This window comes from Motacilla alba, chromosome 8, assembly GCF_015832195.1.
Source record: "Motacilla alba alba isolate MOTALB_02 chromosome 8, Motacilla_alba_V1.0_pri, whole genome shotgun sequence".
Lineage (NCBI taxonomy): Eukaryota > Metazoa > Chordata > Aves > Passeriformes > Motacillidae > Motacilla > Motacilla alba.
The window spans coordinates 10,050,163-10,062,667 of NC_052023.1; the positions used below are offsets into that span (position 1 = coordinate 10,050,163).

The window sequence follows — 12,505 nt, forward strand, 5'->3', positions numbered from 1 at the left end:
TCTTTACTTGGGGAAATGTCTGGAGAGATGCTTCTCTGTTCACCAAAGGGTTTGGAGTTGGGCTGACCACTCTAGGTACTGCCTGGGATACTGATGGTGCACATTGGGGTGTTTACCTTGTATCCACTTCTCACCAGAGCTTGTTCCTGTATTTCAGTCTTGAATCTGAAGGCTAGTCTGGACTATTCACTCTTTCCTCCTTTGAGAGCAGGAGAAGACTTTGCCCTGGACATGGTGGTCTGTGTTCGGATGTTTGAGCAGCTGATGCTGGCACTTCCAGCTCTTCCTCCTCCCGTACAATCTCCTCCTACAGCCCCCATGTGCCTGAGGAAGTTGGGAAATTCCCCACTCTCTCTGTTTGCAAAAGCTGATTTCTGGGGTTGTGACTTTTAACATGCACAAACAGCACTAATTTAGTCATTTATTTAGTTGACATATTTATTTGGGATGTTCCTTTGCTTCACTTAAAGATCTTGTGACCAGTGCCCCAGGCATGCTCAGCAGTATGTGAATGAACAAGATCCATCAATTACTCTTGATCAGATCAAAGTGCCCAGGAAATACTCACATAACTCATGTCCCTGCACGGGCTTGGCTGGGGCCACACGCTTTGCGACTCAGCGTTCCCCGGCTGAGGGGCACATCCTCGCTCCCCTGCAAACACACTGGGATCAGCACAGTATGGGAGAAGCAGCTTTCCTGAGGTGCTGCTGTCCCTTCAAGCGGCCCACCTCCCATACTGATGCTGTTTTGTTTTGAGCCCTATTCCATCGGCTTGCTGTAGAAAGGGGGAGAATCAATACGTGTGCTCACAGCTCTGGCTGCTGTGCTCACATCCCTAGTGAGACAGTGTGCACCACCTTGTATCTTAAGAGTTGTGTCTGCTCTCTTCTTCCAAGCACCTGCTTGGAAAACAGCCTCTGCTTTCTTAGCCCTACAGCATTGCTGTCCAAAAACTGAATGATTTGGTGCCTCCTTCCCTCCTTCGTATCTCTTTTGATGTTTTAACATAAAGGCCAAATGGAGAAGCACCAGGGCATGACAGGTGAATTGTCAGTCCTTCTGTCTGCCCTGTAAGCTGCTGGCAGTGCAGGATGGTTTTGCAGGGATTTGTGAAGAGTTAACTTAGCCAAGGAGAGCCTGGATACTCCAGTTATGTTTGTGTGTTAGCCACTGTGGAGAAGGGCTGAGTGCTGCTCGGTATACAGCTGTTGAAAATGTTTAGTCTAAAAGGTTTCAGCAGCCTGGATGTGCCTGGATGTATGTAGGTCTTAAGCCGAGCTGTACTCTCATGAGATTTTTTTGCCAAGAGCTATAGTGTTTCTGATGTGCAGCATGATGCTACAGCAGACTTGAGAGTCTTTTCCATCTCCGAACAAAATGCACTTAAGAAAACAGAGTTTGTGTTGTCAAGGCACTGATTGAATCAAACTTGCTCTCTCTTCTCTCTTACAGGTTACCAGGACAATGCCAGTACTTAGGGCTGCCGGTTGCTGATTACTTCAAACAGTGGATTAATCTGAAAAAGGTACTTCTGTGCAAACTGCCATGGTCCCAATCTCCCTATCTCCCTCCTCCCCTTGTCCTTCACTTTTCCTCTTTAAGGAGGTGTCTAATAACTACTGCTGTTTTGCATTGAAATGAGTTATTTTCTCAGAAGCTGGGCTGAGCGAGTCCTCCAGCTCCCTATTGTATCACCTCTAATAGAGTCTTACTGTACTTGATGGGATGTGTTCTGCAGCTGGGGAGAATCCCATTGTGGCAGGCACAGTGCAATGTCTGCATAATATTGGGACACTGTGAGACCCCTTTACAGTGAAGGTTGTGTTGTCGCCAGTATTGCTGACTTTGTTTTGTTTTGCAGCCATATAAGGCTCCTAGGAGCAGGGTTCCCATCAGATGAAATTCCAGTTAATAAATGTGGAAATACTCCAATATAAAAATCAGCATTTCTCTTTGTGGCGTGGGGAAAGGGAGCTGTCTCAGCAGCACATCCACCTAAGAGATCAGTGATCAGTTTGCTAAGCAAAATGCCTTGGACTGAGTCCTGTCTGGTGCCTTGTATTTTGCTGCATACCTTCACTGGGTGGTTAAGGAGCAGCATGCTGTGCATCCACGAGGACTCCTGGCGCAGCTGCTTCATCTACACAGAAAAACATGGTGATGCCATAAGTCACAAACCAAAGTGGGAAGAAAAGAACAAGTGTGATTACAAGCAGGAGCAGGGTGACAGAGGAGTCTGCAGTCTGTGCACAGGAGAAATTGGGTTGGCCCTCCTGATTAAACCTTTAGATGAGTAAGATTCCCTTCCCCCATCCAATTTAGTGCTTTATTTGGGTTTCTATGCCTTTTCCTGGTAATTAAGGGTCTCAGTAAGTGAATTTTCTTATAAACAGCTCGTTGTTCTTGCGGGCTTTTCTTTTGTTCTTTTATTTGTTTATTGTTTTAAATGGAAGCGTGAGTGACAGGCTGAGCGGCCGCAGAAGGACAATTTGCATGATCTGTTCCGTCAAATAGGGTAGAACATGAACTTAACAAGGGATGCTGGCAGCACATTCCTGGCTGAACTTGTCAAAGGGTCTTGTATTTCCCTGCTGTCAGAGCAAATCTTTTGGCTGATTGCTGGTCCTTGGTAAATGAAATCTGAAAGCACATTGGGGCATTCTGCAGTTCAGTGACCATTAATGATCGCCATTTGAAGTTCACTAAACTTCCGGTGAATGGATAGCAGCTATATAACCAGCAGGTTGATGGCTGCAGAATAATAATACTAAAAAAAAAAAAAAATCCCTGTGTACTGTGATGTTTGCTAAGAAGTAGGTTGATCCAGCCATGCTCCTCCTCTGGGCCTCAGGATGAATGACTTATGGCACTTTCCCATAGTTCAAGGCTTCTGGATTTAGTGTGTTAGGAGCTGGGATTCCTCATTATGTAGATGTGCAAAGAAGTGTGTCTTCTTCAAGGTGAGCATTCATGTGTTGCATGTCAGCAAATATTGTGACACTAAGCTGAGGGCTGCTAAGCATCCATGAAGTCCCAAGCATAGAGCTAAAGGCAGGGGCAGGAGGGAAGTTGTTAGAGTGAAATATTCCCCTATCCAGCTCCCTGAAAGGGTCGCATGGTAAGCATGTAGGATGGGGCATGTGGGTTGGGTTGTCCTCCTCTGCAGATGTGTTACTTGGAAAGTAAAGTTTCAACCTCCTTCAGATTGTGCAGGAAAGGGGATGTGAGAGAGAAATGTTGATCTTCTTCCAGCCCCTCTAGTCCCTTAAAAACAATGAAGCTTTTCTGACACTGTAATACCTGACACTCTCTGAACACAGAATGGTTCCAGGGGCCCTGCGTCCCTCTGGGAAGTGACCCATGTTGCAGAGAAGAACGGGGGCCTCTCCTATCTTGTGGCTAAGAGCTGCTTCTCCTGGGACTTACTCTTACCCTGGGGTGGTGATCTTTCTATGCCATGCACTGCTTTCAGGTGCTTGTAGGGCAACTGCCTGTTTTCACAAGAGAGAATTGCCTGCCTAGGTAACTAGGCATTCTTTTGAAGCAGATGGACCCAGTGGAGACAAAGTCTCTATTGAATGAACTCCCAGTGTGAAACAGATAAGAGTGGACAGGTAACTTGCCCTTCCATTCGTCCTGCATAGCTCAGGTGGCCCTTTTTCCCCTCCCTCTGGCACATTCCTGACTTAGAAATACCTCCTAGGATGAATCTGCCTCTGACCTGATCCATGAAGTAAGTGAAGGTGTTGGAGGGTGGGTAGGGCTTGAGTGTGAAACTGATGATTTCTAGGTCATGGATAATGCAGAGACCTGAATGTTTCAGATCTCAAGAAAACAGACACATATGACAGAGAGCAGTTTCCTGAAGGGTGGCCCCACCTGCACCTGCTGTATCTTCTTTGAGTCTTTGCTTATAAGCAGTGATAACAAGAGGACCTGTCTGAATTAGGGAGCTCCTGCTGCAACTACCAGGCAATGCTGAAGTAGGATTACATACAGACAACTTTGTGTACCTATGTGTATTGCAGTAGTAGCAAAATATGTTCCAGATACCTCTGCCAAGACACACACAGCTTCAGGTCCTCTTTGTCTCTGTTTCATTTCATTTTAAAAACCAGTCCTTGTCTGGACTCCCTCTGCCAGAGCATGGGATGCTCCAGAGCTCAGCAGATCTTCTTCCTGCAGTGGTGAGAGAGTCTTTTCTCAGAGTTCATTTGCCAATAAACGTCCCTTTTCACTGCTTTACTGCAGGAGCAGTTGAAGTGAGAACTTTGTGCCCGCAGGCAGCTTTCACAATTTCCAAGACCTGCCTCTCGGGCAAGCTGGAGACAGGAATTGCCCCCAGTAGCTGTCAGGATTACTTTGCCTCAGGCAAACCTTGTTGGATTGATCTGGCCGTTCAGGTGGTGGTGAGCTCCACATCTGACTGCTGCAGTGGTGGCCACAGTGTTTTGGGATCTGTAAAAACGCCTTCTGTGGAGGAGGTGGCAGGGGAAAAGCTGCCTGTGCACTTGACCATGTTTGCTGAAGTTTTACCTTGCCCTGTGTCCCCCCCAGCCTGCTAATGCATCCCTTCTGTCAAGCCTGGTCGGTGTTTGCTGACATTTTTAATGTCACTGAGCGATCTCGTATCTCTAGTGAACTGTCAGTGTGGAGCTGACTCGGGGCAGAGAGTTTATCATGTTCTTCACTTCGATTAGCTCAGCCTTGTGGGAGGGGAGCAGAAAGCAGAGGAGGCTTTCTTTGAATGCTGCAACATTTCAGATATCCCCCTAAACCATCTCAATAGAGAGCCACCATCCTATCTGCCAGTTCTCCTTAGGGACCTGTCATGTTGATCTGCAGAGGCCCTGGGGGTTAGGACTGAGGTGCAGAACCTGAGCTACATCACTGGAGCTGGATGCTCAGGGTGGAAACAACAGAGAGGGCTTCATGTCAGGAGAGAGGGGCACCAGTGGAGTAATGTGTGCAGAAAGCAGAAGGCCGTGGGTCAAGATTTATGGAAAAGGGAAAACTGCTGCAGCTAGCAAGCTACAACCAGGCTGCTGCCCCAAGAGTATCCTCAGGTAGCCTGGATAAACCCATTACTGCTTATTCTAACACAAGGATCAGCTCCTATTTGTGCACCCTCTGCTCTTTCAGGAACCTCTGTGGTTTGTTTTCCAGGTCCCACTAGAGTTAGCAGCATGGTTGGTCCCGTGATGAATCCTCACCCCTGAGGCTGGAACCAGTGCTTGGCTGAGGACACAATGCCTGCAGTCACAGGGTGTCCAAGAGCCTGGGAATGGGAAACCCAGCAGGCAATAGGAGTTGTCACCACCACTGGGCTGGGAGCATATCACTGAAGGGAAGAGTGGTTTAAAGGAGGGAGGAGATGGAAGAAGAGAGGTGAAGATAGATTTTCTTACAATGACCTTGTGCAAGAAGAATGTTAGAAAGATGGGGAGGGTATCAAAATGGCCAGACCAAATATGTAACCCAAATGATCTTTATGCCAGAGGCCAGTAGCTGATGCTCGCGGGTGTAACGGGGAGAGCATGGCTTGAGTCAGCTTTCTCTGATTCCCAGCAATTGTCTCCTCAAGAACTGAGAGCTGTCCCTGGACCACTGTATCTAGCACCCACTGTTTTTACCATGTCTGTCTACCAGAAACTTGTACACCCTTTTCTGAATCTGCTCATGCTTTCAGTTTCTACAGCATCCTGCGGCAATGACTTTTGCTATTTAATTATGCATCAATTATGCTCTGTTTACTCATACATTGTGTGAAGATGCAGTTCCCTTTGTTTCTTTTAAACCTATTGTCAGATCATTTTCTTTGACCTAGGTCTTGCATTGTGTAAAAGAACGTGTATCTCTAGTTCTTCTTCATGGTGTTACTCTTGATTTGAGGCCTCAGTCATATTCTTGCTCAATTGTCTTTTCCAGCACAGCAAAACTTGTTGGAGGGCTTGCACGAAGGCACTTGTGGGCTCTGTAACTCTAGAACTGGCTTGTGGAATTCTTAACATGTGTGCACTATCCTTCCTGGTCTTCCATTTATTCTCTGGATGTTTTGCAGTTAAAAGATAAAAGGAGAGGTTTATGTATCCACTAAGGGTTTGTTTTATTTCTTGTTTCTCAAATTATATTTCTTTTTTTTTTTTTTTTTAAAGACTACAATCTTCATACCTATCGCAGAGCTGTCCCTTTCTCTGCACAGCTATCCTGGCATCTTTGACCAATTTTGATTTCTGTTCAGAGGGTGCAGCACGTCTTTAGATACAGTAATAGTGGCTGCTTTAGGAGTGAGAGAAAACTGGCCTTAGTTTGATAGCCTCCTGAAACTCAGGGAAGTTTTTATGAAAGGCAAGAGTTGAATGATGTGTGTGGAGGAATGCAGCTTTCCCTCTCTGGGCATGATGAAACAGGCTTGACAGAGCCTTGGGGAGTGCAGTGTGACCATGCTGGGGTGCTGTGGCTGTGCACAGAGCTGGCCTTTTCCAGGGTTAGCCTTTACTGAGCTGTAGATATTCCTGTTTGGAAGTGAACTGTTAATACACATCCACAAATGTTTTAAGGTCACTTACTTGCATTGTGAAATCTATCAGAGGAAGCATGTAATAGGATGTTTTTGTTAATATTTGGCTACTAGAAATAAACATATCTTAAACAAACAAAGATTTGCTAACAGCTTTCTGTCTCTCCTCTGAATTAATAATTCCTTCTGCCTTTGGGGTGGGAGACAAGGCTGTGAGTACTTCTCAGGCACTTGGTGCTGAAGTGTCTTGAGTGCTTTAGATGAAGATTGTTGAAATGGGTGAGAAATGGTTTATGTGTTAACTCATATATTTGGAAGTTGTTTTTGTGAGCTCTAACTTCTTGAGGACTTAGAATGATTGTTATCAATTTCCTGTTTATTGAGTTACTGGCTGCAGGGAATATAAAATGCCTGGTAAGGTTAGAAATGCCAGAGGAGGGCTCCTCAGGCCAAGTGCTTCATGGCCAGAGCATCGAGCACATGCCTCCTAACTGCGAAAAACCGTGCCCAGGGCTTTGCTGGCTTGCAGCATGGGTGCCTGTTCTGAGACCCTGTCAAGCCTTCCTTCAGTGGCACCTGGCTTGCTTGGTTCCTCACCTCATCGGTGAAGCTCTTGGCTTTGGAAAGTCTCAGATGGCAGAAATGGGAGAAGTTGTGAAAGGAAACACAAGGAGAAGTGTGACTCCAGGGCTAGGGAAGTAAGGATATCTCTTTCACAGAGATGAGGAAAGTGTCTGTGGAATGGCACTGGTTCGTAGTTGGAAGGAAATGAAAGGAATTGCTTATAACAGCAAAATGACTGTGTTTAATAAATACTTGGCTCTGTATTTACAGAAAGGCAGAGGTTGCCTTATTGCTGAGCAAGAGGTTTGCTGTTACAACACAATTTTCTGATAAAAGTCAAGTGGTGAATTGGTTGGCATTCTGCATAGCTGGTTTACAGGAGTTTTAAAGAGCTGGCTGAGATGCCCTGGACTATTAATAAGTCTTTGAACATGGGGGAAGTTCTAGAGGACTGGAAGAAAGCTAATGTTGTACCAGTAATTTAGAAGGGCAAATGGGATGACCGATGAAGTAATTATAGCCCTATCATCTTGACATTAATTCTGGGCAAAGTAATGAAAAGCCAGATATCATAGTTGATTAATAAAGAATGAAAAGAGGGTAATATAATGCCAATCAATGTGGATTTATGGAAACTAGATCTTTTTCAAACTAACTTGATATTTTTTTTATGAGAATACATGTTTGGTTGATAAAGGTAACCGTGTCAATGTAATATACTTCTAGAAGGCATTTGACTTGGTACCTTATGACATTTTGATTAAGAAACAAGAGTGATACAAAATCAGCATGGCACACATTACATTGATTAAGAAAGAGCAAACTGACAGCTCCTAGCATTTAATTGTAAATGGATAATCATCATGGAGTGCATGTCTTCCTAGTGGGGTCCCACAGGGATCTATTTCTCAGACCTCTTGTATTTAACACTTTTGTCAATGCCCTGAAAGAAAACATAAAAATCATTTTCGATAACATGTGCAGATACTGCATCTAGATGGTGGCTGCTGTTGGATTTATAAACAGGCAATGGTAAGGAGGAGCAGAGGGGCTGGATCATTTCTTTTTTTGGGTTTCGTTTGACCAGTATGGGGTGTTGGATCCCATCTGCATCAGAAAGAATTTTAGAAACTTGAAGACTGGATGAGAACTGCAAGACCTGAGGAGCACTCACCATGCAGTAACAACCCTGGGAGCCATTTAGGGTACCAGAGAAGGGTAAGGGCTGTAGTTGCTAAATATCTAAAGGGACAGCCAAGATGTGACAAGAGGTTCCTTCATGGAAGCAGACAAAAGCATCAGCAGTTCAGTACCTGGAAGCCAAAGCAAGGTAATTCAGGTGCAGATCTTTACAGTGTGGGGTAATTAACCATTGGAACAACTCACCGAGGGCTGTGGTGGATAATCCAGCTCAGGAGGGAAGGCTTTTCTCCTAAAAGCATCAGCTGTGGCTCAGACAGGAACTTGGGGCAGTGCTGTGGCCTGTGCAGGTCAGGCCAGCTGAGCATGGCTGTTTCTTCTACCGTGATGATCTTTGCCCGTCCGTCTCACACAGCTCTGGCCGCTCTATTCCCTTGCAGTGAGTGCACTCTCGAGGGCTCCTGGCTTGGGCAGCACAGACAGCACGGACAACACAAGGCTGGGAATGGAGAGGGAAGCATCCCGGGGAACCTGGCACCTCTGGCACGGTCAGAGGAGCCCTCCTGCTCTGGGGCTGGAGCACAGCAGCCATCCACGACTTCTCCTTTAAATCTGTCGTGCAGCTGTCTGAACTCTGAAATTTCTTTCACTCTCTCCCTCGCCTTGTTAACATGTGTTGCCTTTGGGGTAATCAGGGAAAAAATATTATGTCCTTTTACAATTACCGGGTTTTGGAATATTAAAATGTCTCTCTGCATCGGCAGTGTTATTTTGATTGGTATTCTAACCTTTGACTAGCCCATAAAGCGAGCCGCTCTTCAAGCCAATATTGCGGGACTGAAATTTAATTCCGAAATGATTCCAGATAATAGGGAGACAGATAATATATGCATGAAGGATATTATGTTTGGACTAAATGCAGCAGGGCCAGGGCTTGGGAGTTGAATAATAGCCCAGAGTGAGTTATAATCTGTGGGACAGAAATACCTTACTGTCAGGGCCAGGAGAGGAACTCTTAAATCAAAGGGAGGGAGATGAGGAGGGAGTTGAGGATAGTCATCTCAACGGGAAAGGGCATCCAGGAGAGGTCTTAAAGGAGCAGCCCTTTCTGTCCTTCTGCAGAGCAACCTGTCCTTCCTTTCTTACTTAATAAGGAGTGCTGGGTAAAATCATACTTCCAAGGAAAACCAATAAGCAGGGGATTCTGGAAGTTCTTGGCAGTCTTTTCCTTTTGTCTTCCTGGATTCATTAGAAGAATGTACAGCATGGGTTGATGTCTCAGCTTCCCTACAAGTTGTAACCAAATGGGCCAAGGGGTTGGGCAATGCATGCTAAGGTTGAGTGCTTACATAATATAGAGTAATCATCAGGGTTGATTTTGACATCCTCTTTCACATAAAACAAAGAAAGCACAGGCATGGCATGTGGGCTACATGGACAGTAGTTGTTGTTCAGGGCTGTGCCCCCAGCATTCTCAGCCTGGGACTCACTGCCAGGCAAGGCTGTCTCCCTTCCTCAGAGTTCCTGCCTAAGATGGTGACTGGAGACACAGAGTAGAAGTAACTTCTGTGACAGCAGAGGTACAAATTCAGTGACTTTTAAACATTGGAGGCTTTAAACAACACCTTCCTCTGGGCTCTCTGTACCAGGGAAGGGAACTTAAGGTTTTTGCTATTTACTCCTCTACACTTTGTGCTTTGCCAGCAGCTTCCAAACGTGATGGAAATAGCTCAGTCCTATAACTTAACCTGCTGGGCAAGGTGTTGGGAGCTTTCTGTAGCTAGACTTTGCAGAGCATTGTGGATGACTGTGCTGCCAGCTGTCCTGGGAGGATGAGAACTGAGCAGGCAGAGATAGAGAATGATGTCTGCTGCTGGGTGGCACAAACCCATGTCAATATAAGAGGCTTTGGCTCAGTGACACGAGCTTATAGTTTCAATGTAATGATCCCAGCCTCACATTTCATTTCCTTTCCTTGAAGTCTCAGGAGCTGGTCTTGCTACAGCTGAGAGGGGCTCTAGATGCAGCCTGGAGGCTTCACTGGTTTTGGATGACTTGAACGATAACATACATGCCCATCTCAGGAGGGCAGAAATAGAATATCCATTTTTGCCTAAATCAAATGATTTTGTGTTTCCCTCTCCTTTGGTTTTTTGTTTTGTTTTGTTGTTTTGTTGGGTTTTTTTTGTAAATTACATCATCAAAACACAGGAACAATTTTCTGTGGAACTTGTGTCTGTACAAAGAGACAGGAAAGATGTGATCCCCTGAGGGTTCATGTAAGTTATGTGGAAGCTACTTAGATCGACTCCAGGGTAAAGCAGACACCTTAGTATTTTGGTCCTATTAACAACAAACTCCTCCTGGAACTTCCTTCCATCCTTCTGTCCTTATAGCTATGCTGCATGTTTTCTCATGGCATCTCACACACACATTAACTTCATTACCATCAGGGGTCTCCTACATTCTCTTTTGCCAATGCATACTAAAATCTGCTAGGTGCACATTGAAGTTCATCTCTTTTCCTAGGCAGGGTGTTTTGCAGCCTGGTCTTAGCCTTTGGAACAAAAGAGTTTCACATAGTGCAGGGAGGACCTGCCACAGGTGGAAAAGCCCAGAGAAGAACAGAAGGGTCAGAGAACTGGAAGACATGACCTCCAAAGGAAGAATGAGGGATTTAGAGGACAAAGCCTCCAGCTGCACCAGAGGATATTTAAGTTGAACATTAGGAAGAATTTCTTCACAGAAAGGGTGATTAGATATTGGAATGGGCTGCCAGGGAGGTGGTGGGGTCACCGTCCCTGGAGGTGTTTGAGGATAGGCTGGACATGGCACTCAGTGCCATGGTCTGCTTGACAAGGTGGTGTTAGGTCATAGGTTAGACTCCATGATCTCAGAGGTCTTTTCCAACCTAATTGCTTCTGTGATCTGGGATATTCAGCCTAGAGAAGACTAAGCAGAAATAATTTTTGAGGAACAGAAGTGCTCAGTTTCTGACTGATTGTGGTGTATGGCTCTCAATCACATCCTTACCTGCAGCAGGAAGATCAGTAAGCAGTGTGCACAGATAAGAGCAGGAATATGGGACCTCTAGCTCCTGTGAGTTCAGAAGAATGTGATGGGGATGGTTTGGGTAGAGCTGGTCCTGCCTTGAAGCAGATAGTCAGTCATCACTTCTCCCCTCCTGCTTGCCCTGTGTGCTATGACACTACTTCCTTTGCCCTTGCAGTGGGACTTGGGCTGTCTGCTTTCCTTGGGACACATCACAGAAACTCAAGAGTATGTGAGCAGGGAAAGAAGGATACAATCTCCACTCCCCTCCTGATGCTGTCTGCCCAAGTCCCATATGTTTGAGCAGGGAAAATCCCAAGGCAGACTTTATTATTTGGCAGTGCCTTTGGGCTTCAAGTAAGAACCACGGCCTCCTGTAGCCACATGTGATGCAGTGGGCTCTCAGGTGAGGTCAGAAGGTATTGATTCAAGAGAAACTGAGGAGCACAATTATGTTCATTGGCCCCATGTAGCCTGCAGCTACTGGACAAAGCAGAGAGGAGAATTTGTTGCCTTTGAGCTGTTTTTAACCAGGGCAACAGATTTGCCTTTTAAGTGAAATTCTGAGCAGTGGTTTCCTGAGCACACTGCCATAGTCACTTTACCGAAAACATCCTTGTTTATGCAAGTGGTTGGAGGCAGGTTGGCATTTGTGATTTTTTCTATGCACATTGTTTTAGCTGCAGGCAAAAGGCAGCTGCTCAGACCTTGTGTGCTACTCTTCCTGCTGAGTGCCATGTTGCTCAGCTGCACCTCACTGTGCCTGCATTCCCTGTGCTGGGGGATTTGAACATCTGTCCCCTATACCGAGGAGCCTCCTGGTTTCCATCTGGCTGTGTGTGTGTCTGCTGCTGCTGCTGAGGTTAAACATACTGCCCAGACCTTTGTTCCATGGGTCTGGTTGCTGCTTGCAGGCTGAGGAAGGAGCTGGGAGTTGAAGGCACAAATGTATGAAAAATGGCCATTCCTAGAGTCCCATGGGAAAGGCAAGGGACAGAGCATCCTTGCATCCCAGCTCTTCGTCTACAGCTTTACTTGAGTACCAGCACAGCTGCCCAGTGCCTGGGAAAAGAGCTGGTTTTCTCAGCATTTATTTGAAAGACAGGAGCTCCATGCAGGAGCATGAAAATAGACTTTTGCAGTTCTCCAGGAAGGCATGATGGGCTATCAGATTTTCTAGCTTTGGGGATTAAAACACTACCTGGTTTGGTCCTCATTGGTCAACCA

General features: G+C 45.8%; 1 protein-coding gene across 3 annotated transcripts in view; it reads left to right on the top strand.

The window, feature by feature from the left end:
* ERI3 (ERI1 exoribonuclease family member 3) overlaps positions 1-12,505 on the top strand; it is a 129,706-nt gene that overhangs the window by 50,246 nt on the left and 66,955 nt on the right. For all 3 annotated transcript variants that reach the window (XM_038145157.1, XM_038145158.1, XM_038145156.1), the window contains exon 6: positions 1,456-1,528. In XM_038145157.1, coding sequence (XP_038001085.1) covers positions 1,456-1,528 — 73 coding nt within the window. The remainder of the gene's footprint in view (positions 1-1,455; positions 1,529-12,505) is intronic.